Source organism: Delphinus delphis, chromosome 12 (genome assembly GCF_949987515.2).
Source record: "Delphinus delphis chromosome 12, mDelDel1.2, whole genome shotgun sequence".
Lineage (NCBI taxonomy): Eukaryota > Metazoa > Chordata > Mammalia > Artiodactyla > Delphinidae > Delphinus > Delphinus delphis.
Genome location: NC_082694.2, coordinates 83,000,429 through 83,027,603, shown reverse-complemented (window position 1 = coordinate 83,027,603; position 27,175 = coordinate 83,000,429). Strand labels below are relative to the sequence as shown.

General features: G+C 52.7%; 1 protein-coding gene across 1 annotated transcript; it reads right to left on the bottom strand.

Moving 5' to 3' along the window:
• Positions 1-288: 288 nt before the first annotated feature.
• On the bottom strand, positions 289-25,834 carry CYS1 (cystin 1). Its single transcript, XM_060027103.1, has 3 exons — positions 25,487-25,834; positions 7,857-7,909; positions 289-3,227 (listed from the first exon to the last, which is right to left on the bottom strand). Exons 1-3 carry the CDS (start codon positions 25,832-25,834, stop codon positions 3,122-3,124), a joined length of 507 nt encoding a protein of 168 aa, XP_059883086.1. The 3' UTR covers positions 289-3,121.
• Positions 25,835-27,175: the final 1,341 nt, after the last annotated feature.

The following is a 27,175-nucleotide window of genomic DNA, read 5'->3' as shown; positions in this document are numbered from 1 at the left end:
CTGCCGGCATGGGGCCGGGCTCGAAGCCAGGGTCCCCTTGAGTGTCTGCAGACTCGGGTGGGAGCCCGCCCCCAGCTCCCTCCACGCGACGCCCGCGGGCTCGGCACCCCCGCGACCCGCCCACCTCTCATCCGCGTGGCTCCGCGGGGTCCCAGCGCACGGCCGTTTGTCCCTCAGGCTTCCCAGTGACCGGGGCGGAGGAAGAGGCGCCGTTGGGCAGGGAGAAGCTTCAGGGCCTCCCCGGGGAGCCCAATCCCCATCACCCAAGCTGCCCAAGGACGGGGAGCAGCGAGGATGCTGGAACCCCGACAGCAACGGCTCTTCCCACCTCACTCTGCTCACTCGCATCACATCTTTATTTTATCCCCCAGGGCCCACCTGGCACAGGGCCTGGCCTGGAGCCCGCCCTCTTCAAGTAGATGTTGGATAAATTAAAAAAAAAAAAAAAAGTAACATGTCTGTAACCTGTGCTACTAAGGTCATGTTATTTTTATTTTTCACTCAAATCCTCTCCTCACCAGATTAGTAGAAAAGTCAGCCCCTCCCTCTACAGTTTCTCCCCTTCCCTGAAAATAGTCCTAAACCTCTCGGGCTTAGTTATCCCAGGCTGGGGTCTTTGTAGCCGCCACTTTCCAGGGACAGAGACACCCAGTCCAAGCGGACACCCTGCTGTGTGGACACCTTGCTGCCACGTGGTGCCACTCTTGACAGCCGACCACAGGCCCCCGATTTTGGTGGTTTGGACCTTGAAAGCGCAGCCGGGTGCCCTCAGTGCCACACGAAACCACACGCTTTTTCCGTCTCATGTGCACACCCTGGGGCACCAGCTCCACAGGGTGTCCATCGGATGTCATCCACCTCTTGAGGACTTAAAATGTGTCACTGCTCCTTCCCAGGGTTCACACGTCACAGAAAAGGCAGCTTTTTGTTTCCAGAGGGGTTTCATCACACCAGAAAATTGAGCCCCGCCCACCTGTTAAGGTCTGATTTGGTGCCGGGGGTCCAGGTGTCACCACCCCAAAGGTCTGGTTTTACATCGTTTCCTTCCTGGGAGAGCGCAGGACGTCCGAGCCTCAAACGTTATTTGTCCTCTCAAAAGCAACCAAGAAGGCTTTTCTCCTGACTAACTATCGCCAGCCCAGAAAAAGAACCACATCCCCAATCCACAGAGGCTAGATCTTCAGAGGGCTTTTGGCTACAGTTCTTTGACAGCCGTGAGTCCATGTTTACAGGTGCACCTCTAGAAACAGCATGTCCTCACTAGTGGAGACCAGATCTTGCTACACGAACCCTGGCATCCAGCAGAGGGCCGGGCTCACAGCAGCAGGGGCTCATAAGGTGAGAAAGAGTGGGGGGGGTTGAACAGAAATTCCCCAGGGGCGTCCACCCAGTGGTGCTATCTCACTGGATGGCAGCCCAGTGAGAAGTGGCTCTGAGACTTCAGAACATCAAAGGGGAGTGTCTTGGAAAAGCTCACCTTAGGTGAGGAGAGGGAACCTGAGCCAGGCGGGGCCCCTTTGAGAACTCGTGCGAGGGGCAGAAGGAGGGCCGTGGCCTGGCTTCTTCCCCAGGAGGACGGGCACAGCATTTCTCAGAGCTGGGAACGGAGCGTGTTTTCTAAATCCCTGGGCTTTGTAGCATCTCAGAGGAACTCGCCACCACAGAAGCCAGGAGACACGTGTGGCACTGAGACTTTTCCAGACATCGATGTGTCATTGTCACCTTCGACATGGAGATGTTTTTCTTCCTGCCTCTATTTCAGCCACATTCCTCCCCCTCCCCTTCATGAGCAGGTTCCACACTCAGCTCCACAGCAGAAGGCTGGGGCTCAGAAGCAACACCCAGCGACCAAGAGAAGGCCTGGGGCCGCACTCGGCACCCAGCAGGCCCTCTGTGCACGTCTAGTGCAAGAAGCACTCGCCTCCAGGCCCTGCCTGATTCACAGGGTGTCAGCTTTCTCATCAGTCAGCTGGGAATGTTCTAAGGCTCTCCTGGCCTCACTGCTGTGATTTTCTACCTTCTTCCAGGTGGGAAGAGCCGGCAGCCCTAAAGACCCTTGCCAGGTGTGGCCAGTGGTCACCCTCAGCAGGGAAGGCAGTCCCGTGCCCCCAGGGGACGGGGACGAGAGACTGAGGAAGCCTGGGATTGTGTGATCCCTGATGGTCAGAGCTGGGGGACGGGGCGTGCCTCCAGGACTCACTGAGGACCAGAGGGGGGAAGTGACCGCAAGTTAGTGCAAGAGCGAGGATCAGAACCGGGGTCTCTGGCTCCTGTCCCACCGCACCCACTGCAGGGGCACAGGCCTCTCTTTGGGGAGGTGGGTGGGTCGTGGCTCTGGGCAGCCTCCAGCACCGGGGAAGGAAGAGTCAGCCAGGCCTAAAGCTCAGACAAGGTCCCTGCTACTCCAGGCATGGCTGGGATCCAGCAGCCTGGGTATCGCCTGGGAACTGGTTAGAAACAACGCAGACTCTCAGGCCCTGCTGGAGACCCACAGAATCAGAATCTGCATTTCAATAACATCTCCAGGCGACTCATTTGCAGAACAGAGGGTGACTCCCTCCAGCTCGCTAAGGCATACCTCCTGGGTGTGCCCTCCAGAGCGGAACCTCCTTGGGGCCCTCTGGGACGTGTGTTAGAGTTCGCAAAGTGTCCAGTCTGAGCCACGCTCAGTAAAGTGGCTTCTTCGGAGCAGGTGGCAAGTGGGCCTTCAGAAAGGGGAAGCATTTCAAGACCCAGGAGAACCTTGTAGACGGATCTCCCCAGAGACTGAGAGGAGGGGCAGGTATCCGGCAGGTCACCTGCCCACGCACCTGTGGGGCAGCACCTGTGCCTTCCTTGTGGCCTGGATCTGCACAGCCGATCACCTCTTGCCAGCAAGCATGATGGCCAGCTGCCGGCCACGTTCAGGACTGTCTGAATATGGATTTGAAGAGGGCAGTTGTGAAAGGTCTGGGAGTAACTGCATGTTGGAGGTGGCTAAGCTCCAGCTAGAGCCCTGGGCAGGGCAGGGGGATGTGTGCACCCAGCCTAGGTTCCTAAGAGACCCAGTCGGCTGGGGCTGGGGCTGGGAGGAATGGCGCGCTGGCCGCTGGCTGACCACGGGGCTGCTGCAGCACCAGCCTTAGCAGCAGTATTCCTGCTCGATGCTGGCCATCAGCTCCTCCTCAGAGTAGTCGTATGTGATGGCTGACTGCCTCTCAGGCCTCCTGTGGCAGCTGCCTGGGGCTCTGTGGGTGAGAAACATGGACATGGGAAACAAGATGTTACCTTCAAACTCCACATCTCTACTGGACAACCACGGTGGCCCCTGTATGGAATTCTGATCCATCCTAAAACTAAAACTGAAAACCTCTGCCCCGGGAACACCTCCTCAACCTCTTCCATCAGCAGGCCCCTGCCTGATTCTCTGGTTTCATCTCCCCAATGTTACCCAAGACCTTACGCTGTGAGGAAGCCAGTGCCTCTGATGCTTAAGGGTGAGGGCCCGGGGATGGGAAGACCCAGCTTGAATCCCAGCTCTGCCAGTTACTAGCTCAGTGATAATTTTCTCTAAAATAGAGCTGTATTCTTAAATTCATTCTGAGGCATAAATGAGCTAATGCATGGACAGCGTGTGACACTGAATTTTGCACCCTGCCCAGCCCTCAGCAAAGGTGAGCTGTGTCTTGACTATCCATCGGCCTGACTCACGCCCTGTGCCTGACCCTTGGGTGGGCGGGGGTGTCTCACAGGAGCTGCCACGCTGGGACAGGATTGGGCGTCAGGATCCTGGCCACTCCCCCAACCTGCTGGGCAGTGTATTAAGTGACCAAATCTCGGATCCTCATCCTGCCACCTGGGCCCCTGGAAGTGGTTCCCACCGGCCTGGATCCGGCTGCCCACCCCCTCTCCGGCTTTCTGGACTCTGTTGTGCCCCCGACTTCCCTGTCCTGCAGGCTGTCCCACGGCGGTGTCCACCTGTGCCTGGCCATGGCCTTGCCCCCTTCAGCACCTTTGACAGGTGGGAGGGTGTGAAACCTGGGCCGAACTGGGTGCTGCCAGCCTGAGGGGCTACCTCTGAAGGAGGAGTTAGGCCAGAGCTGCCCACTGCCAGCTAAGGGACCTTGAGCTCCCACCTGCCAGCCAGAGACGTGCGGCCATGTGAGCTGGGGGGCTGGGCTGGATGATCTCTAAGGCCCACCTGATCACTGCCGTCACACTCCTGACATGTTCAGAGCGGCCTCCAGGGCCCTGTCTGCTGTCCCGGAATGCAGGGCAGGAGCTGGGCTCTGGGCCACTTGACTGTCACCTCAGGGTGTGTGCCGCCTAACAGGCCCCCAGCGCTGAACAGCAAGGATGAGGGTCTAACGGCGGGACTCCACTTCCCCAAGCCCAGAGATGACACGTGCCTCCCGCACAGCCCTCTGGGGTCACCCAGGCCAGCCCCCTCTCTGTGGATGGGGGAGAAATGCCTTGCCCACGGTCCCATGGCGACCTGGCTACAGACCGTCCTCACCCGGTCCCACAGCTCAGCAAGGGCTTTCTCTCTAGGCGCCCGACGCTCCCTGCAGTTGGGACATGGGGGAGAAAGGGGGTGAGGAGGCAGGGCCGGCAGGGGAGGCTAGCAGGGGAGGCTGGCAGGGGAGGCCGGCAGGGGAGGCTGATGGGGAGGCTGATGGGGGAGGCTGATGAGGAGGCCGGCAGGGGAGGCTGACGGGGGAGGCCGGCAGGGGAGGCTGACAGGGAGGCCAGCAGGAGAGGCTGATGGGGAGGCCGACAGGAGGTGTTGCAGCCCCAGCAGCCAGGGCTCCACTCGGCCTCACGCCATCCTAGCCTGTCTGTTGGGCAACACTGTCCACCAGCGGCCGTGGGGCTGCCGGCCCGGGGGCCTGAAGACCGAGGTGGGGTCTCCCCCTACTTGGGGGAGGGGAGCACGACATTAAAAGGGAGAGATGGTTCCTAGAGGGACTGAGGAGTCAAGAATTGAATCTTTGTTTAAATTATAATTCACTATGTCAGAGATTCCTAAAGTCATGCAAAACAAAAACCCATTACTCTTCCCCAGAGAGAGCAAATCAATTATAATTGGGCTACAGAGCCACATGCAAAATGAGGTGAGTCATTTATACTGTCTGTTGGGTCTAGAATTTACTGGCCCTTTGACCATGGGCAAATCATACCTTGCATCTGTTTACTCATTAGGAAAACGGGGTGCCTGGCCTAGGCCTGGCTTATAGTAGGCATCCCACAAGCATTTACAGAATAAATAATGAGCAAATTTCAGCAGCAGCTGCAGACAGAAGGCTCCTGAATCCCTGTTTCCCCTCCACAGGCCCTAGGCTTCTGCTACCGGATCCTCACAGACTTCAGGTCAGGCCAGCCCAGCCCTGTCCTCAAAGCCAGCCCGGCTGGCTCAGCTCTGTTGCTTCCACACCCCAACCCTGGGGAAAGGGCGTGGCCGACATCGAGGATGGTCAGGACTGGGGGTCAAGGCCCACAGGCCCAGGTTCACACCAAACGTTCCCTTCAGCTGCATCTGTGAAGCACCCGCTCTGGGCCTGGTGCTGTGAGGGCCCAGAGATGCGGCTGAGAGTGAAGAGGTAAGACAGGCTGTCACAGGTACCCGCTGCATTACACGTACAGGTGTGGTGTGAACTGGAGCCGGCACTGCTGAAGGAGGGAGACTCACCAGGTCGACACGGAGGGAGAGGAGGGTGAGAGTCTCTGAGGAGGAGATATTTGAACTGAGTTTGGGAGGATTTTCCTCTTCAACCTTTTATTATGAAGACTTTCAAGCATACCGAAAAGTTGAAATCGTGGATTCAAAAATTAAGTAAATACTTTTCTGCTACATTTTGCTGGGTTTACTTTATCCCATGTCTATTACTTTATCTGATTTCTGGATGCATTTCAAAGTAAACTGCATGCATTAGGACACTTCTCCCTGAAGCGCTGCTTTGAGGGGTTCTGGTGGTGGAGAAGGGGACGGTGGGCTTGTCTGTGGCTGGAAGGGTGGGCGCTGCAGGAACCAGGAGAGGAGGGTGCTGTGGGCTGCGCTCTGTGTGCGCCCAGTCTGGGGGGCGGGGAGGGAGGCGCACACTGGCTGTGTGGAGGAGCCCAGGGCCGGCCGCTGGCAGTGAGAGGCCACAGTGGACGTGGTGGCAGGACACCCGCCGCTCCCTCCTCAGAGAGGTTCCCCTACAGACAGGGGAGCCCGAGTTTGGGGAACAGAGGAGGGCGGCTACTGCCAGTCCAGACCCTGGGGCAGGCCTGTATGGCTTCAGAGCCTGCTCCTGGGAGGCACAGCCCTGGTCTCACCTTCATGACGCTCTCCCCTCTGCCGCCAGTGAGCCAGGACCAGCCTGGGACCCACCCAGCCTGGAGTCCAGGGCCTAGCGTGGCACTCAGGACCCTCCCACTAAAGTATATTGAGGGAGTGAATGAATGAATGAATGAAGTACTCCTAGTGAGGGATGTCCTGGAGTTTGCATGTGAGGTGAAGGGACCTATTCATTTAAAAATAAGAAGAAACAGCTAATTTGTTCGAGGCAGAACTTAATCCTCCTAAAGTCCCTGGGGTGATGAAAACTTAAGAAAGTCACTGCCAGTTATCTTTACAATCAGTAGAAATATGCAGGCGGGACGGAGCTCCATTGGCACCGCTCCGGGCCCAGGTCCTCAGCCGCGCCACGTGCTCGGGCGTCCAGGTCAGCGGAGCAGAGGCGGCCCTGGCGCCCGGTCACTGCAGCGAGACACAGCGCCCAGTCCAGCACGGGAGTGCACGGGGGCGCTGAGCCCACCTGGAGGCAGCTGTGCTAAGCGGAGCCTGTGACGGTTTGCAAAACAAGTGAAGAGCAGGGCCTGTGAGGGGGGACCGGGAGGGATGCTCCTCTCTGCTGCGTGAAGCGCTGGCCTTGGCAAGGGGCGGAGCCCGTGTTCATGTGCTCACTGCTTCACCTCCGCGGCCACGGTGGAGTCCCAGCTCCCAGAGCTGACCCCAGCGTCCTCTGACTGGACAGCAGTGGCCCACGGTTTCAGCTTGGCCTTCAAGGCCCTCCTTCTCCCCCCAGACCCTGTGCTAAATGTCACCAGCCTGTGCGTGGTGTCCTGTTCAGACCTGTGTCTTGCTTGTGGAGCCCACCACCTGGAACGCACCTGCCCTCTCTCCTTGGTGAAAATACGTGTCCTGCGAGCCACTTAAACATCAGCTCCTCCACGAGCCCTCGGCAGTTCTGTCCCCTTTCAGACCTCCCTTGAGCCCGTGTGAAGAGACCCCAATCTTCGGGAGAAGGTCTCCTCAAATGTTTGTTAAATAAGGGAACCTGGCAAAGTTCTGGCCCTGAGCCGTTTGGAATTGGTAATAAAAATAGCTGTTGAGCCAGAATTTTCACATCTCTGGTCTTGAGCATCACACTCACCTACCTCCCAGTGACCCAGGGCCGATCACCGTGAGCCAATTAGAGACGAGAAAGCCAAGGGCACGATGAGCCAGAGGCCCAAGGTCACCCCCGCACAGCTTCCCGGTGCTGGCTGCTCCTGGGGCCCTGGAATCCTCCCACAGCCCAGGGCCATGCAGACAGAGAAGGCCTGGTCTCTGGGCCTGGGGTCCTCAGATGACACTTTCCAGGGGTTTTAAATGTGTTTTCCTTCTAACGCTGTAATGGGATCACGGGGGACCCACCTGCCATCCTTCTAGGCTGGAAACTCCTGAAGGCCAAGGACTGTGCCTCACTTACAGATGAGCCACTGCAAATAGCTTCTGAGTGAATGGGCGGGGCCAGGGCCGGGGATGCAGAGGCGTGGGGAGGGCGGGGGGTAGGGTGGCTGTGACTCTGGTGGAGATGTGCTTCCCCCCCACCCCCCGCCCCTGTACTTACTCAGAGACACTGCTGCTCTCTGGGTGGTCTTCAGTGCTCCGTTTCGGGGACACCTTGAGAAAGACAAAAGGAGGAGGCATCAGAAGGTTGGCAGTGGTGCAGCCTGTCTTTGCCCTGGCTTTGTGCTGACAGACGGCCACCACATTCAACCCAGGGCTGAATAAACCAGAGCTGGAAAGTGGAAAGGCTCCCCTGCTGTCTAGTTCCATCCGCCTATTTTGCATGTGGGAAGCTGAGGCTGGGAGAGGGGAGTGACCTACACAGCTCACACCAAGAGACTCCCCACCTCCCCGGCAGCTAACGGCCAGCATGTCCCCATCTCTCACGCCAGGAGTCGAAGTCCTGACGTCCATGTAAGCACTGCCCGGCAGCCTGCCCTGCTGCTCAGCTGTGCCTTCTCTGTTCTCAGTCAAGGGTGCACAGACGTCGCACGTGTCTGTCTGCAAACTCTTCCAATGGTCCATGCCTGTCCTGTGCCGGCACCACCCCGTCTCAGTTACCACAGCTTTAGAATAAGCCTGGACTCTTCCCGGTTCTTTGCACCTCCTTATATGTGTACTGCAGTCAGTTTGTCCCCCTTGGGGATTTTGTTGGGGTTGAATTAATATACAGATCATTTTAGGCAGACTTGATATCTATAATAACAAGTCTTCCAGTTTAAAAACAAGGAACACCTCTCCATTCATTTAGGATTTCTTTAATGTCTTTTAAGAAGTCTTATTTTCCCTGTAGAGGTCATAGATATCTCTTTTTAGACCAATTTCTAGATACTTGATATTATCCTTTTTTAAATAAAATTTTATTTTCTTCCTGTTTGTTTCCGCAGATATATGATTGAAATATATACATTTTGTGTTCACCAGTCTTACTAAACTCTCTTATTAGTCCTAATAACTTATTTGTAGATGCTTTTGGACTGTCTTTCTTCCTGTTCACATTATCTGAGAAAAATGGCCATTTGATTTTTTCCCTTCTGGTCCCAGAAGGGAAACACACTTTTCACCTAGCCCTTCTGCACTGGCTAGGACCTCCAGTACTACCTTGAAAAGAAATGATAACAGGCATCTCTGCCTTGTTCCCTTATTGAAAGGAAAAGTTTTCATTATTTCAAATGTAATATTAGGTTTGCTGTGGCTTTTTCTCAAGTTGTCCTTTATCAGATCCTGGTCTCTCTGTGTAGGTCATTTCTTCAGTTCTGTCTTCCAGGGCACTGATCTTCTCTTCATCTCTGTCTAATTTCCTGTTAACCCAAACCATCAGAATCTTTAATTTTGTTTATTGTATTTTTCATTTCTTCAAGTTCTATCTGGTTCTTTTTAAAATATGCTAGGTCACTTTCTAGAGGTCCTGGTCCTTCAAAGGTATTTCCCTTAAATAAGATAAAATAAACATAGTTGATTATAATCTGTGTCTGGTAATCCAAAAAAACAACTGAAGTCTTCATTGGTCTATTTTTGTTGTCTTTGTTTCTTCTAGTGTTCACTTGGTTCTCTGGTTGGTTGGTTATTTTTTCTTGTTTGATGCTCATTAGCCTTGAAAACACTTTGTGGGTGGTCTCTGTCCTGAGAGGAACATGCCTTCCTCCAGAGAGGACATGAGCTTGCTCTGTCCGGGCACCAGGGGGCACTCCTGGTCTGGGGCCACTTGAAATTAAATCCATGCATTCAGGCATTTTGGACCACCTGGGTGATGGGAACTGGGGCTGCAAACCTGAAGAGGCAGCTAGATTGTGGCTCTTCTTCCCTCCTTCACTGTTCTGTGCTGTGATACTTTTCCTTGCCGTCCCCCGAAGGTCCTGGATTGATGAGGGAAGGATCTACTATAACTTTCATTGGGCCCTAAATTCTGTTCCCTTTACTGCTGGACACCATCAGCCCCAAAGCTCAAGTTCACCTGAGGCACATGCAGCCCAACGTCTTATTTGCATCTCTGATTCTGCCTTTCTTGGATCTGGGCTGGTAATTCCTCACTATCTCACCAGCCACTTAATGTTTCAAAGACACTCTTACTACATTAATTATATCCAGTATATTATTTTCAGCAGCAGAGGGGTCTGAATAACCTTCCATACTATGTTCCCAGCATAAGGCACTTGAGGGCACTGTGGACACCAGCCTTTGACCCATGAAGCTGAGCAAGGCCATGTCCCAGCCAGACGTCAGCCTGCTTTGTGCACAAGATCTCCCATTGGCACGAGCAGTGCCCCCCAGGACAGGCCACGACTGTCAAGAACCCAGTCTTCAAGGAGCTCACAGTTCACGGGGAGAGTCTCATAAAAATGCAATGCGATGCTATGTGATAAATTATGTAGCCGAGTTATAAAGGGCTGGGAGAGGAGGGGAAACCAACTCTGAATGGGAAAAACACCATGGGAGGTTTCCAAGAAGAGTGGCAAGAGTGACATTTTAGCTGGAGTTTTGAAAGAGTAGGGGTTTACCAGGTGGAAAAGAGGGGAAGGGCACTTCAGATAAGGAACATATTTGCATATGCAAATACACGGAGTCGTCAGAGGTCGTGAATAAGCATTCATCAAGTCCATGTGCCCTGTTGTGCGCCATGTTCTATTATCCATACAGGATATGGTCCTTGCCCAGAGCAGCTCACAGCTGGGCAGAAAAAAACTAGCGTGATGACACAACTAGAGAAAAATCCAATGCCAGACACCGAGGTGTGGACTACAAGTGCACGGGTCATCAGAAGCCGTGATTACAATGGTAAACCAAACATGCAGGCCCGCTTCCCGCTTTCATCCCAAATCCTTAGAAATGACAGAAAAGGCCATAAGCAAAAAACAAAACAAACCAAACAAAACAACTCACAAATCTCTAACAGTACTGCAAGACTAGAAAGTAGTAGAGCTTTTTTTTATATAAATTTTTAAATTTTTATTTATTTTTGGCTGTGTTGGGTCTCTGTTGCTGCACACGGGCTTTCTCCAGTGGCGGCGAGCGGGGGCTACTCTTCATTGTGGTGCACAAGCTTCTCATTGCAGTGGCTTCTCTTGTTGCAGAGCACAGGCTCTAAGCGAGCAGGCAGTAGTTGTGGCTCACAGGCTCTAGAGCACAGGCTCAGTAGTTGTGGCACACAGGCTTAGTTGCTCTGTGGCATGTGGAATCTTCCCAGACCAGGGCTCGAACCCATGTCCCCTGCATTGGCAGGCATATTCTTTTTTTTATATATATAAATTTATTTATTTTTTGGCTGCATTGGGTTTTCATTGCTGGACGCAGCCTTTCTCTAGTTGCGGCGATCGGGGGCTACTCTTCATTGCAGTGCACAGGCTTCTCATTGCAGTGGCTTCTCTTGTTGAGGAGCACGGGCTCTAGGCACACGGGCTTCAGTAGTTGTGGCTCATGGGCTCTAGAGTGCAGGCTCAGTAGTTGTGGTGACCAGGCTTAGTTGCTCTGTGGCATGTGGGATCTTCCTGGACCAGGGCTCAAACCCGTGTCCCCTGCATAGCAGGCAGATTATTAGCCACTGTGCCACCAGGGAAGCCCGGTAGTAGGGGTTGTTGGAAGACAGACTGGGTTAGATCGATGGAGGAAACCACAGCCCCCAGCACACACAGGAGGGGACTGCTGGACAAAGCAGCAGCTTTGGGGGCTCCAAGTTCAGAGGAGACAGACACCAGAGCAGGAGAGGGCCTTGGGGCAAGGGTCAGAGAGGAGGGGCCTGCTTGTGCAAATGACAGGGCACAGAGGTGCATCCCCCAGACTGGGACAGGAGAGGGGGGGTAGCATGGGCAGCCGCTGACACCAGGAAGCACAGGAAACTGTTCCCAGACCACTAACGATGGCCACACTCACCAGGAGCATATCCTGACCCTCCTCTGTGACACGTGGAGGCAGGAAACAAACTCATCAGTTCAAAGAATTAAACCTGAGAAAAAAGTGATTCGAGCAGACTGAACGTGACTTTAAAAGGAGAATGATTCAGTCTCAGCCAAACAAGAATAAGCTGTTGTGCAAGATAACCAGCTAGACATTTTGGAAATGCCATCTACGATGGAAGGAAGTAAAACCTCAGGAGGTGTTCTGAAGAGTAAATTAGACACAGCTGAAGAGAAGCTCAGTTACCCGGAAGGTCAAACTGAGAGAGTCTCTCTGGAAGCAACACAAAAAGACAAACAAATGGGAGAGAGATACTAATCCTAAATAAATGATTAATCAAGAGTCTTATTCTGACGTAGTCTGCAGACATTGGGGAGTTTTAAAGGTTTTGTTTTTTCCTTTTAACAGTAGAGCAGGATGAGCTTCCTTCCCACGGTGCTCCCTGTGCACATAATCCTACACCACCAATAGGCAGAACTGGGCTTTTGCCCCCACAGGAATCTGCTTACATTCTCTCCAAATTCGTTTTTAAAGTCCCCCTCCATCTTCCTATTGAGGCTTAATCCCAGGGATTAATCAATCGCCAGGGATTAATCAATCATCAGTACCCCAGTGTGCCCAGTGCTCTGTCAGCTGCTGTGGAGACCCACACCCTATACTTTTGAGGTGCAATGTCACCAGAGAAGTTAAGTCTTAGACATGTTAACAATGAGCAAAATGATAAGAGCACAGACTGGGGGCTATAAACTTTGTGCAGTTTAACCCTCAGTTTACTCATTTGTGTAACAGGTACTTAGCCTTCAGGGCTGCAGAGATATGAAAGATAATCTGTCTCTTTCTCTTCTGTCTCATCCTTAGTACAATGCCTATCCTGTAAGCGACCAGTAAACACCATTACGAACATCTGACCCAACGTCCAGCCCAGAGTAGCCTCTGACACAGCCCTGCTAGAAGAGAACCTGAAGGCGTGAGGAGGAGAGCGCAGGGAAGACCTTGGTGTTCAAGGCCTGAGAGGTTCCAGGACAGCATACGCTTCCCTGAGAACCTAGTTCTGATGTGTTTCTTGGGAGATGTTCGTTAGTGGTGGTTAGCAGAAGCAAGCCTGGGTGTGTCCTGCCACACAGGCCCTGTGGCATGGGCCGCGGCAGCCGCCTGCCACTACAGCCACCCCCATGCATTGGCCACACAAGCCCTGTGGCATGGGCTGCGGCAGCCACCTGCCACTACAGCCACCCCCACGCATTGGCCAGAAGAGCCTGTCCTGCCTGCCTGGCGCTCTCTCCACGCGGAGGTGGGCTGCGCAGCGAAGGTGCACACCTTCCTCCCAGGGGTACCTGTGGGGCCGGCTAGTGTCTGCTATGGCTAGTGATCTTGCCCCGGGGACTCAGTATTCCCTGCATATTCCTTTGAATATTCGTGCCTTTGGGGAGTGTAAAGATGAAGAGGAGATGACTCCCAAGTCAGCAAGGAATTCACAATGGGAAGAGGGACAGAGGGTAGGGAGGGGCGACGAAGATGAGAGAGAGGAGGGCAAGTCACACAGGCACGCACACGTGTGCGTGCACACGTACACACACGCACTCACCTCCACCACCTCCTGAAGCAGCCCATTCCTGCTCAGGCAGCTCGGACTAGCTGAAAATTCTTTTTAATTTTTTTTATTCAAAAAACAATTAATTGTGGTAAAATACACACACCTTAAACCATCTTAACCTGAAGTTTACCATCTTAACCATTTGTAAGCGTACAGTTCCGTAGAGTGAAGTACATTAACCAATCTCGCAAACTTCATCTTGCAGAACTGAACCCCTGTCCACATTAAACAACAACTCTCATCCCCCAAACCCCAGCAACCACCACTGTACTTCCTGTCCGATAGAAATGGGTCCTTTAGCAACTCACCTGAGTGGAATCATACAGCATTCGCCCTCTTCTGCCTGGCTCAGTTCACTCAGCGTAATGTCCTCGAGGTTCATCCGTGTTGTAGCACGTGCCAGAACCTCGCTCCTTTTTAAGGCTGAATAATATTCCACTGCACGTGTATACCACGCTGTGTTTATCCATTCATCCACCAAGGGACACTGGGGGCTTCCACTTTTTGGCTATTGTGAACAACGCTCCTATGGACACGGGTGCACAGATATCTCTTTGAGAGCCTCCTTTCAATTTTCTTGGGCACATGAGAAAGTTCTCTCGTATAATATTGACACCAATCTTCCTCCCTGCAGTTTTCAGCCACTGAGGCTGGTTATTTTCTCAGGGACAACAGAGAAGTAAAGTAATCCTTTTACTCAACTACCCTTCAGCTGTTTTCTATGAAGTCATCCAATAGGGGCCCTAGTTCCCTCTTGTCCATTTCTGCTGGAACCAGCTTTTGCCATCACCTGCTGGGGCTTTTCCTCTCATCACCAGGTTTTGTAAGAGTTGTTACATATATGGTTTCTCCCATCAGGAGGGCAACTGAGTGAGGGAGCAAGAAATCGGAATCAAACATTTGCATCGTCAGCCAGTTTCCACTTCTCTGCGCTGCTCTACTCACTACTAACGGGGACACGCTGCCAGCTGCAGGGCCGCGATGATGTGGCGCATCAGGTACGTGGACTGGACGCCCCAAGCCTGCACTCGCACAGAAGGCCATACTCTTTCTTTTCTAATTTCCCTGACAGCTCAGCTTTGTTATATCTTTCATTTCTTTACCTGTGTTTCTCTCTGTGGTTTGAACGTGTGGTTCTTCCTCTCGTCAGTTTAAGCCTTTAACTTGACTTTCTCAGACGCAAAATGTGTTAGGCAGGCCTCCCAGAAGATCCAACTTGCTGAAGCAGCTCGGGAGCTTGTGAAAAGCAAAGACACAGCAGCCCCTGGCGGCTGCTCCAGGCCTAGTGCAGACACAAGCTCCCAGCCAGCAGGAAGCCTGCCCCTCCTGCTCGGTAGGCCACATCGGGACCCCGGGGAGGCCATGGCGGCTGGACTGGGGCCGTGGGAACCCGGCTGAACGCAGGATGTGATGTGTCATCACTCGAGATCCTAGGGGGGCTTTGAAAAACTCACACCAGAAGCAGAAAACATCTGAGGAAGAACTCAGTAAGATGATTTCTTAAAGTCTTCTCTGGGACTTCCCTGGTGGCGCAGTGGTTAAGAATCCGCCTGCCAATGCAGGGGACACAGGTTCGAGCCCTGGTCCAGGAAGATCCCACATGCCGCGGAGCAACTGAGCCCGTGCGCCGCAACTACTGAGCCTGCGCTCTAGAGCCCGCGAGCCGCAACTACTGAAGCCTGCGCACCTAGAGCCCGTGCTCCACAACAAAGCCCGCACACCGCAACTAGAGAAAGCCTGTGTGCACCAATGAGGACCAACGCAGACAAAAATCAATAAATTAATTAATTAAAAAAAAAGTCTCCTCTGACTCTTACAACTAGGGTTTTTTGAAAAAAAGTGAAGTATCAGTGGTTAATCTTTAGAAAACCCACTGAATATTTTATTTAACAATATGTGTATCCTGCTTCTTCTGTTTAAAGAGTTCTCCCCTTAACTCTTAAAGTACCCATATCAATAATATATATAGTTGACCTGGAACAAGCTGCAGGCATCTGCAGAATACAATCTGACAGGTTTGACAGGTGTGTCCACTGTTGAACCACATCCGTCACCCCCGGTGATGCTCCCTGCTTCCCTCCTCCGCCCTCCCATCTCCAGGCGGCCACTAGTCGGCCCCTGTCACCGCACACCCGTGTGCCTCTCTAGAAGCCTAAAGACATGGGGTCGGACAGCATGCACCCTTCTTTGCCTGGCTTCTTTCACGCTGCACGACGAGCCTGTTGTGTTTTATCAGTAGACTTCCCCCTTCCTCTCTAAGAACTGTCCTTCTGTGGAGCCCAGGTTTGCTTATGCTTCATTATGGAAATGTTAACACCTGCAGTGGAGAGAAGAGTGAACTCGGTCTCCCGGTACCGAATCTCCCGGCCTCGGCAGGTTTCAGCACTCTCCCAGTCGGGTTCAGTCCTCTCACCCCCGGGGGCGCTACTGTCCCCACACGGCTCCACTTCATGGCTTCCCAGGCAGCACACGCTGCAGGCCCAGTGGACTCTGCTGGGAGGGCTGCTTTGCGTTCCTAAAGTGACAAAGGACTTCTGCAAAAGGAGGCTCTGACTCTGAAGCCACCAGTCCTAGCGCGCCCACCTCCCCTCACCAGGCCTTGCTTCAGTAAAGTGCTTCCAGAGACAAAAGGCCGGGGAGACCTGGAGAAGGTAAAGGGTGGGACTGAAGGAAAATAACGATAAATTACGTATCTACAGCGTTATAACACCTTATGAAGCACCTGCAAACGCATTTTCACATGGGCAGCCGGATCCTCACCCCCGGAGGCAGATGACCTGGCGTGGATCCTCCTGCTGGGGATTTGGGCAATCACCCTGCTGGGACCCAAAGGCCTGGGATGTAAATGAGAAGGTAGCCCCGGTGGTCTCTAAGGTCCCTTCAGCTCCAGCAATCTGTGATTCTCAAGCTGCGAAGGAACCGAAGCGGCCGAGTCTGCTGGGAACCTGAATGATAGCCTTGGGCTGGAGGCCGCCTTCCTAGCACTCAGGTGCTGAGAATCTCCGTCTGCACAAACCACTCCTGACCGTCCGCACCGGAGTCCAGCTAGGGCTTGTCCCAGGCGCTGGGGCAGCCCGAAGCTCCTGGCAAGGAAGCCCTCCTCAGCACCTCACTTTCCTCAGCGCCTCACTGAGACGCTGCAGGGACGCCCAAGCCACCTCGCTCCCCCACCTCCCCGCACCAGCACTCGGCACCAGCCGCTGGGGCCCGGCCTCAGGCAAGGCGCGGGAGACCCCGCTTCCAACCTTCACTACGGTCAGGCTTCCCACCATGGACGAAGCCCACATCCCGGAACCACAGAGGGAGGGAGCCCTCTGGGGTCACACCTCTGACCCCATCTCCAGGCAAGCGCTTCTAAACACTTTTAGATCTGGCTGTTTCCGTACATCTCCTGAGAGGAAGCGTCTTCCTCCGGCTCCTGGAGTTCTCCAGGGCTCCAGCTCAGGACTCTTCTCCTCCCACCCACATGCTCTCCCTCGTCGCCCCATCTAGATGCTGAAGTTCACAGAGTTACGTGCCAGCTCCAACCACCTTGTACAGTGGACCTGAGCTTCTGGCGGCCCACGGACTTGTCTGCCTCACACCCCAAAGCCACTTGCACAACACTGAGCATGGCTGTCGACGCTACGACACCAGCAGGAAACCCGGCTGCCTCTGCGGCAGCCCGCCTTCCCTTGCTCTCACAACCAGCGTGCACCTCGCCTTCTCGCATCGTCTCTCACCTGGATTTCTGCAGAATCTCCCACCTGGGCACCCTGCTTCCCGCGCCATCGCCTCTCATCCTCTGCCCTCCTGCCACCCCTTGTCTTTCTAAACACAGGCTGGGGAGGAGACACAAGGACTCGATAAGGTGGGCGTCTCTGGAGAAGTGAACTGGAGAGAGTGGGGGACAGGGTGGAGGGGAAACTTTCCTTTCAGAGTACCTGTTACATTTTCTCTCATGTGCATGTATATTACCTATTCTGATTTTTTAAATAATCATTTAAAAATAAAAAACACAAAATTTCCACTAGCTCCCTGCTGCCTACAGGATAAAGTTCAACCCTTTAGCCTAGAAGGTTGTGAAATCATGACCCAAACCGATCTCGTTGTCTTTTGCGCTCTGTCCAGCCATCATCACCTTGCTGTCCAGCCATTATGGACAACATGCTGTTCTCCTAAAGCACTTGGTCCCTCTGGGTTCTTCTACATGCTGCTCGCTCTTTATGGAATGCTCCCTCCTTTACTGACTGCTGGAAAATTCTACCGATCCTTCACAACCAACTCAGATGTCAGGTCTTCTTGGATGCGAAGACTTCTGCCTTGGATGGGATTATTCAACTCCTTGTATGTAATAATTCCTACTTACCTCCACTCCAGGGCTTCCATGAGGAACGCTCATTTCACAACCCTCCCCCAACACGGTATGAGCCTTGGGGGTCAGCACGACGCTTTACTCTCCTATGACTCCTAGGTTGATCAAATGCCACTTACTGCCACTTAAATTTGTGTTCTTTGCGAGAGATCTGAAAGCGGACAGATGGTAACTGTCTTCAAAATAGTGGCTTTTTGCCAGAAGTCCATTAGAGTATCCGTCACTTTCAAAGTCCTCTGGCGGATCTGCTTTCCGGCCACGGAACCATTTTGATGCCTGTTTTCACCTTCACATCCCACAGCAGCTGTGAGCCAGGATTACTGGGAATCCCTGGCTGACGGTGAAAGACAAGAAAGAGGCACCCTGGTCCTCCTTCGCTAGAGCAAAATGCAAAAGTGCATTTGCAAAAATGGTGGACAGTGGAGTCATTCAGCCTGGAAGACAGACAATGATCTTCCCTAGATCTTGAGTGACTAAGATTTATTAGGTGGCGGTGGGGAGTACGAATTATCATCACCTGGTAGTAAAAACACTGAATTTATATCTATTAGACTGAATCAGAATATCCTCTTTAAGGGTACCCTTGAATTTCACTAGCACGTTTAATCCCCCAAACTTCTTTTATCTAGCCCATTCTGGGACTGAGAGTTTACGGTTAATTCAGTGTCCTAATGGAGCCATCTTTATGGCTACCCACCAACACTGCACTGTAAAAAGAACCTTCCTGAAAGCCTTGGCTACTCTCCAGTTCCCTGCCTCCATGAAGGCCAGCCCATCAGGCTTCCCGCACCGCTCCACTGAAACGGCACTGGCCAAGGCACCAGGGACCTCCAAGCCGCCAGCTTCCATGGTCAGCTCTCAGACTTCACCTCACTCGTCCCATCGAGCAGCGTTTACAAGAGCTGGTCACTACCTCCTCCTTGACATACTTGCCTCCCTTGGCTTCCAGACCTGCATCCTCTTGGTTTTCTTCCCTTTAGGATGTCCCCTCATCTTCTCTACCTCTGAACACAGGTCACACACATAAACACCCAGAGCAGTACCTGGCACACACTCAGGTGTGAGCCGACCTCAGTATTACTGGTGGGCTGATCTAATCTCAACCCTTCTATGTTTTAACGGCCGCCAAATTTATAAGTCCAAAGCCAGCCTCTGCCCTGAACGCCAAACTCTTACAAAGATCTTTTCAATTGATCTCTCTGTGTAGATGCCTAGCACGCACCTCAAATTCAACATATTCTAAAACAACTTCCTGATTCACAACATTCAAACCCTGCCCCTTCCACATTTCCCATGTCAGTTAATGGCAACTACGTCCTTCTAGCTGCTCAAGCCAAACACTTTGGGGTCCTCTGACTCCTTTCTCACACAACCCACAGCCAATCCATTAGTAAACGGGCTGTCTCTAGTTCTAATCTAGGTCCATATGCCAACCGGTCCTTCCCAGCTCACTCACTACCACTCTAGTCCAGACCAATCCCTCTTCTCACTTGGATTCCTGCAAAAGCTTCCCAGCTCTGCTCCCAGCTTTGGCCCCTCCATCCCAGCCCAGGCTGTCTTCAACAGGGCAGCCAGGGTGAGCCTTCAAACAAACCAGATCATGCCATCCGCTGTTCAGAATTCCTCCAGCCTTCCCTACCTCATTCAAAGTAAAAGCCAAGGCCTGGGACTTCCCTGGTGGTCCAGTGGTTAAGATTCTGCACTCCCAATGCAGGGGGCACCGGTATGATCCCACCCCCTACCCCCCCAAAAAAGCCAAGGCCTTCCGGTGGCCACAAGGCTCCCTGTTCTCTGCCCGGGCACCAGGCCACCACTCCTGCTCTCCCCAGCCCCTACTGCTGTTTTGTTCTTTGTACTTTACTTTGTGCACTGTTGGACTTCCATGACCGAAGGTTAGTGAAGGTTTTGTCTGTTTAGTTCACTTATGTATAACCAGCACCTAGAACAGTACCTGGCACACGTAGGGGCTCAAAAAATAAACGTTGAATGGATAGACCAATATTAGATGGTACGTTTTTCTAATTAATAGACCACTGATTGAGAGAGATACTGCTGCATTTTTTTAAAAAATCACAATTTGATTAAATAACTTAATACAAGACAAATCCAAACCCTTAGATTTTCACACATAATTCTCCCACCCTAAATAGTTTTCAGTTTCAATATCTCACTAAAATACTGTTGATTTTGAAGTTCTTCTGACTTTGGGAAAGGAATTCTGCCTTGGGCACCTAAGACTGCCCAGGAACAAGTTGAAAATTAGCCTAGAACAGTAATAGATGCTTTAGTGAATTAAAGTACGTGAACTTGATGAAATATTTTGCAATCATTAAAATAATAATGAAGAATATCATGCAACAGCATGAAAAGCCGCTTATGAGATCGATTACGTAAAAAAATTTTAAGACTGTTATAATTCAATGATATATATCTTTAAAAGCTGTGACAAAGTGAGAGAGTGGCATGGACATATATACACTACCAAACGTAAAATAGATAGCTAGTGGGAAGCAGCTGCATAGCACAGGGAGATCAGCTCGGTGCTTTGTGACCACCTAGAGGGGTGGGGTAGGGAGGGTGGGAGGGAGGGAGACGCAAGAGGGAAGAGATATGGGAACATATGTATATGTATAACTGATTCACTTTGTTATAAAGCAGAAACTAACACACCATTGTAAAGCAATTATACTCCAATAAAGATGTAAAAAAAAAAGAACAAAAGAAATGAAAACAGGTGACAGCTGGTAAGTTAAAGAGTATAGTGGGAAACATTTTAATCTGTTAATGATGCAGTATGGTCTTTGCCTATACAATTTTCTTCAGATTCTCAACATTACGGGAATTCTCTGGTGGTCCAGTGGTTAGGACTACACGCTCCCATTGCAGGGGGCACGGTTCAATCCCTGATCGGGGAACTAAGGTCACGCAAGCCACGACGCGGCATGGCCAAAAACAAAAGGTTCTCAATATTGGCAAAAAATAAACAAACAAAAAAATCTACCTGGAAACAGCCTGAATGTCTCACAATAAGAGATTAATTAAATAACACTACTTCTGGATGGGGGGCAAATTATGAAGACATTATGATGGGAGAAATGCTTATACTATAATGCTAAATAAAAGGATGCTATAAATTGTATATCTACACTACGCTCTTTTTTTTTAAGGGAACTTTATTTTTTTATTTATTTTTGGCTGCGTTGGGTCTTTGTTGCTGCGCGTGGGCTTTCTCTAGTTGCAGCGAGCAGGGGCTACTCTTCGCTGTGGTGCGTGGGCTTCTCATTGCGGTGGCTTCTCTTGTCGTGGAGCATGGGCTCTAGGCGCGCGGGCTCAGTAGGTGTGGTGCACGGGCTTAGTTGCTCCGTGGCATGTGGGATCTTCCCGGACCAGGGATCGAACCCATGTCCCCTGTGTTGGCAGGTGGATTCTTAACCACTGCACCACCAGGGAAGCCCTATGAGCAATCTTTATTTCCTTTTCTCTATATTTTTTTATTATATATTTTTTCTGTTTTCCAATTTTTCTGCAATGAGCATATATTCCTTTACAATTGTAGAGTGAAGCTAATATAGGGCTTATCTTTTTATTTAAAACCTCTCATGTGGGACTTCCTTGGTGGTCCAGTAGGTAAGACTCTGCACTTCCAATGCAGGGGGCCCAGGTTCGATCTCTGGTCAGGGAACTAGATCCCGCATGCATGCCACAACTAAGAAGCCCACGTGCCACAACTATGAGCCCACATGCCACAACTAAGACCTGGCGCAGCCTAAATAAATAAATGAATAAAATATTTTTTTAAAAAAACCCACATCTCTCATGAATAAGATCATTTTAAGTATTTTATTGCAGAGAACAACCAAGAACAATTTTTTTTTCTCACGTGCATGTATATTACCTATTCTAACTTCAAAAACAAACACTTAAAAGTAAGCATAACCTTTTCTGGGCTGAACACATCTTTAGAGACTGGAACACATCTTGTACACAATCACAGAAGCCGGGGTATGGAGACCTATCTCAGAGAAAAACTGAGCACCAGAGGAATCAGGGAACAAGTGAGAATCCCTCCTGATGGCAAATTCACTCAGTTAAAATTCCAGTATATACAGTGCTCTACAGAGGTATAGTCAGAACGACTCTGACTGGCTCTTTCAAACTGCACGATACTGGCCAAGTGAACTACCTCTCTGGGCCTTGTACACTCCCCTCCGACACGAAGTTGCGGGGAGGCGACACCAATTTGGCAGGAACTTATTCTGATGAGGATTAAGCAAAGCAATGGATGTAAGGAGCCGGCTGTTAGAATAGCCTGAATAAATAGCAGCTGCATTACAACATCTGAACAATTTCCGAGTGACTGTAAGTGAACTGCAAAGCCCTCTGTTTCACAGGAATCAAACCTGATACAGGATGGGGAAAGGACTCTTTCTGAGTCTTTTGCCTCTTTGTTCTTCTGCTTCTGCCCCCGTGCAACCAGCAACATGCTTACACGCAGGGGCTCATGAAAATGCTCAAGTAAAAGGATGCTGGTGACAGATGTACTAAGTGAATAATTGGGAGTCTCACAACTTTTAGTAAAAACTGTATGACCCCTAAGCACCTAAACATCTGAATGAATAAGGAGGCTGCCGAAAGTAACGTTCAGGGGGTATTATGAGGGCAAGATGGGTGGTACTTTTATCAGACAAAATACAGGTTCTTGATGAGTTTGCTTGGGGAATGCTAGGGATTACTGAACGTTAAAAAAAAATCGTAAAGAAAAACGGGCCAGGCATTAGTGCCACTGCGAGCAGAGCACTGGAAGTGCGGGATCTGCCTTGTGACTTGGACATCTGGAAAATGGAAAAGGCATGGAACGTTCCAGGTTGTCTACGGAGGGGCTGGAGCCCGGCAGGCCTGCTACAAACTCTGCTACCCCCACTTACTGGCTGTGTGGCTTTGGGTATGTTATCAATCTCCTGGGACTGAGATGGCCTTGTTTGTAAAATCGAAAGCACTATTCATCTAAAAGGCTGTTTGAAGAGGGGAACGTGGGACAATGACCAGGAAGTACCTAATTCAGTCCTTAACACAGAGCAGGTGCCCAACGGACGTAAGCCTCCTTCCCCTTCTTTACTGTGCACGTCATCTGACAGGAAACCGAACATCTCATGCGCGTCTCTGCAGTGAACACGCACCCAAACTTAAAACTGCATGAAGGGAAAGACTTCTTTCTAGCTGACATGTACTGGTACCAAGAGTTTATGGAACTGGACTGGAAACTAGGAATGTCATGGAAATGCTCTTTATTTGGGGAAGTGTCTCAGTAGTTGTATTTCAGTGAATGTAAATCCACACACAGACTGTCACGGGTTCCCCAGCGGCCTTGGCCTCATTCAACCCATTTTCTCCCTGAGATCCTATTTCTTGGACATGGGGATTTGTAACACAGCCCCAGTGCAGAGAGACTACTGTATCCTTCACATTTGTGTCTTACCTCAAATTTGCCCATAATTTTTCTTAAATTTACAATCCAGAGTGAAAATCCTCTTACCTAGTGTTTCATTACAAAGTATTATGGTTCACAGACAAAAAAAAAAAATATTTAACTTAAAGTTGCTTCTACCAAAATGTAAGGGAAAAATTTACCTTGATTTGGAACATATACACAATAAGAGCAGAAAAACTCCATGGTTAGGGGCTTCCCTGGTGGCGCAGTGGTTGAGAGTCCGCCTGCCGATGCAGGGGACACGGGTTCGTGCCCCGGTCCGGGAAGATCCCGCATGCCGTGGAGCGGCTGGGCCCGTGAGCCGTGGCCGCTGAGCCTGCGCGTCCGGAGCCTGTGCTCCGCAACGGGAGAGGCCACGACAGTGAGAGGCCCGCGTACCGCAAGAAAAAAAAAAAAGAAACATCTATGGTACAGAAGCTACAAACAATCCGCACCCAAAAGAGCGACCCCAGCGGGCTGCCTTCACCTCCTAGTCTCTCGACTCCATCCCCTTCAGTCCTCGCACTGCGCTGCTGCCCTCAGCACCTGCCCGTCTGGACCGCTGAAGCAGCCCCAGTTGGACATCCTGCCCCTAGTCCTTACTCTGCCCGGTTCATCCTCCCCATGGCTGTTGGTCCAACCTTCCTAAGACACAAAATGTCACTCCCCTTAGTCCTTCAAAGATACCCACGGCTTTTACGGTAAAGTCCAAACTCCTCAGCAGGGAATACTCCTAGAGTGACATGTCCGTAGCCTGGCATTCACCCTTCCCAACCTCTTCAACTCCCGTGCTCCCACCCACACCCTGGGTACCCTATGCCCCGGCCGGCACTGCCTTTGCTCGCAGGCTTCTCTCTGCCCAAATGCCCTTCGCTGCTTGTTTGCCTGGCTAGGGCCACAGACCCTTCCAGATCCAGCTCAAGTGCTGTCCTGCTGGTATGCCGACCTGACTTCTCCAGAGGACCAGTTGCTCCTCCTGTGGACTCTCTCTACAGGCTGCCCACAGGTATTCTACTTTTTGTTTGCAGATCCCTCTCCCCCATTACACTGTCAACTTCTTGAGGGCAAGGACTGCATGCCGTCAGTGTTCATCTCTAGCACCCAGAGCGATGCCCGGCACACAGTAAGTGCTCAAGCAATACCTGAGAAATGACTGAAAGAATGAGTAAGGCAGCCCATGCACCCTAGGAGTTGCTGTGATACTCAACGAATGGGGGTGGGGACGGGGGAGGGAAATCCATTCTCTCTGTTTTCTTTCCATTTTCGCTTCTGAAGTTTCCAAAGCACTTGACAACTGATCCCTAAAAGATTGCTTCCATGCCGTCTCAGAATTTCCCCCAAAATTTCTCAACTGTTTATCCATTTTGAGGGTTATATAATGGAACTCTGATGTAATCTTAAAGGAATCTTGTTATATAATTGGGTCCCACTTGCTGCAGCTCACTTTGGGAGGGCAGCAGGGGCTGGGCAGGAGGACAGGGGAGGAAGACCCTGCAGTGCCCAGGTTGGCCCAATCCTTTTCACCCACCCCTCCCCACCTCACTGAGGAGCTTCCAGGATTCCACTGCTTGGTGGCTGCCCCGGAAGACACCTCCCTCTGGTCCCAGCAGTTGTTAAGCAAAGCCTGCAGGACTCCGGGGAAGGGGGGGAACTGCCTTGGACATCCTCCTCAAGCCCAGGAGCTGATATCATAGATCTTGTTCATTCAGCTCTGCTGGAGTGAAGGCTGTTGCCATGCGAGAGTGCTCACTTTTATTGTTTTTCTAGAACAGCGGGGATGTTATTACAAGTGTTCTGGAAGAGAGAATTGGGAAGCCAAAAAGAAATTGCACAGCATCTCAAAAAAAGCCAGTAGTATGCAAACTGCTTGACCACAAGGCAAAGATCCTGATGTGTCTGACGCGAGGGGCCTTTGTAAACACTGTTTGGCTACCGGTCCCACCTCTTAGCATCCTCCTCCGACAGTGCCCGGGGAATGGCCAAGGGGGAGGTACCTGAGAAGAAAGCAGCCCCGCTGGCCAGCCCCTACCTAGGCTGGAAGGAGCCGCAGTTCCAAAAGGAAAAAAAGGCAAGCTCTGGCCAGAAGCAAGCCTGGGAGATGCATTTCTGCTAAGGGATGTCTGTCTCCCTGCCTTTTAAGGCTGCTGCCAGCACAGCACTGTCACCCCCCAAATTGGAGGCAGTGAGACCAGCACCCAGAGGAGGCAGAGAGGGGAAGGGGGCGAGCAGGGAGAGCGCGGCGGGACGGCCGCGGGGGCTGGGGGACAGGGCAACAGGGCGGGGGCCCCGGAGGGACAGGGCGCGGCGTGCGGGCCGGCGGGGAGGGGGCTCCGGGGCAGGAACCGGCGCAGCTGCCCCACCGACTCCGCGGGCTCCGACACTCACCGGGCTCCCGGCGCCGGTTGCGAGTCGGGGCCGCGCCGGGCCTCGCGGGGCCAGCTCCCCGGGGCCCCAGGCCGCCGACTCGGCCAGCAGCTGGTCCAGCAGGCGAAGCGTCTCGTCCCCGCCGTCGGGGGGCGCCGCGGGGCCGGGGCCGGGGCCGGCCGCCCCCTCCGCCGCCGCCTCCCAGGCCTCCTCCCGGGCCGCCGCCGCCGCCGCCGCCGCCGCCGCCGCCACCGAGACTGGCGGCCCCGTCCCACCCTCCGGGGTTGCCCCGCCGGGCCCCGCCGGCCGGCTGTCGGGGCTGCGCAGCCGCCTCAGGGCGCGGCCGCTCCGGCTGCTGCCGCTGCCCATGGCGCACCCGCCTAGCAGGCCTGTGGCGCCGCCGGAACGCGGCCCGGGGGCGGGGACGCGGGCCGGGGCGCGGCCGGGCCGGGGGTGCGGACCCGGGCCGGGCGTGAGCGGGGGGAGGGGGAGATCCCGGGTCTGGGACACGACTGGGGGCGGGGGGACGCGAGCCGGGCCTGGGGGAGGGGCGAAGCCACCGGTGTGCGGAACGTGGGGCGTGGTGTCGCGGTGGGGGCACTAGATCCCGGGACAGGGGAACGTGGGAGGGGGCGCGACCGGGGCTGGGGTGCTGAGCCCGGCCTGGAGGTGGGGGCCGAGAGCCGCGGGTGAGGGCTCTCGGGGAGCCGGCGGCCGGGGGCGGGGAGCGAGGGCCGGGTATCCGGGCACTGGATGGCGAGGGCACTGGGGCGCGGCGTCCCCTCCTCCTCCGACTCCTTCCTCCTCCCTCCGGCCCGCCTCGGGCCCCGCCTCTCCTTGCGGGGTCAGCCCTCCAGGCTCTGGCTCCCCGACCCTCCAGGTCCCCGCCGCCTGGAAGAACTGAAAGCACTGGGGCTCCTGCAACACGCCCAGACCGGCCTGCGTAGGGTGGTGATGAGTGCGGAGGTGACTCCACAGCCCGGCCCCTCCCGAGCTTAGAGCGCGATGGGGACTTCACCTCTCCCAGCCTCCTGTTCCTCACATGTTAAGTTGGGGGAAGGGGCCGGACGGTAAAAATACCTCTGAGGATGGAGTAAGATGATGAAGGTGCCGGGCATCCCACCCTTCAATTTCTGCCCTGCTCCCTCGTGCGACCTAAGACAGAACAGAAGGAGGGAAGGGGGCGATTCTCCCGGACCGGACTCCCAGCTGCAGCCTTTCCGCAAGGGAGCCGGCAGCAGGCAGTGGTGGGCCCTGGGTTTCCCGTCCCTCTCCTCCTGCCCCAAAGGAGATCTGGTGCTTGAATGCTGAGCCTCATTAAAAAAGTAACTACTTTGGGGAAAGAAAAAATTTGAAAGGAGACAGAAAAAGCATTCTCTCCCCAAGGAAAAAAGCCAGTAGGTACTGATCGTAATTAATTCTAGCTTTTGGTCATTGGATAGTAAAAAAGAAAGAAAGAAAAACGTTTATTATTTTTAAGTGAACCAACCTCCAAATAAGAAAAAGGCCGAAGCTGTCTAATTCAAACCCGGTGGTGTTATTGTTGGTTGTGCTTTTACATTTTAAGACTTGACTTCTTTCTCTCCCTTCCTCACTTACTTAAAAAAATCTAACCTTTCCAAAGCAAGACAACTCAAACATCCTGGGTTTAACTCACATCTTGACATTAACCTGAATCCAGATGGGATTGCAGAATAATTGTTAAAATCA

What these genes read in the sequence shown, in the direction of transcription:
- CYS1 (XM_060027103.1), bottom strand. Translation starts at nt 25,834, where the DNA reads ATGGGCAGCGGCAGCAGCCGGAGCGGCCGCGCCCTGAGGCGGCTGCGC. An exon ending in CAACCGGCGCCGGGAGCCCG is followed by an intron (nt 7,910 to 25,486) that starts GTGAGTGTCGGA and finishes GTCTTTCTCAAG; the next exon opens with GTGTCCCCGAAACGGAGCAC. An exon ending in GAGAGCAGCAGTGTCTCTGA is followed by an intron (nt 3,228 to 7,856) that starts GTAAGTACAGGG and finishes TCTCACCCACAG; the next exon opens with AGCCCCAGGCAGCTGCCACA.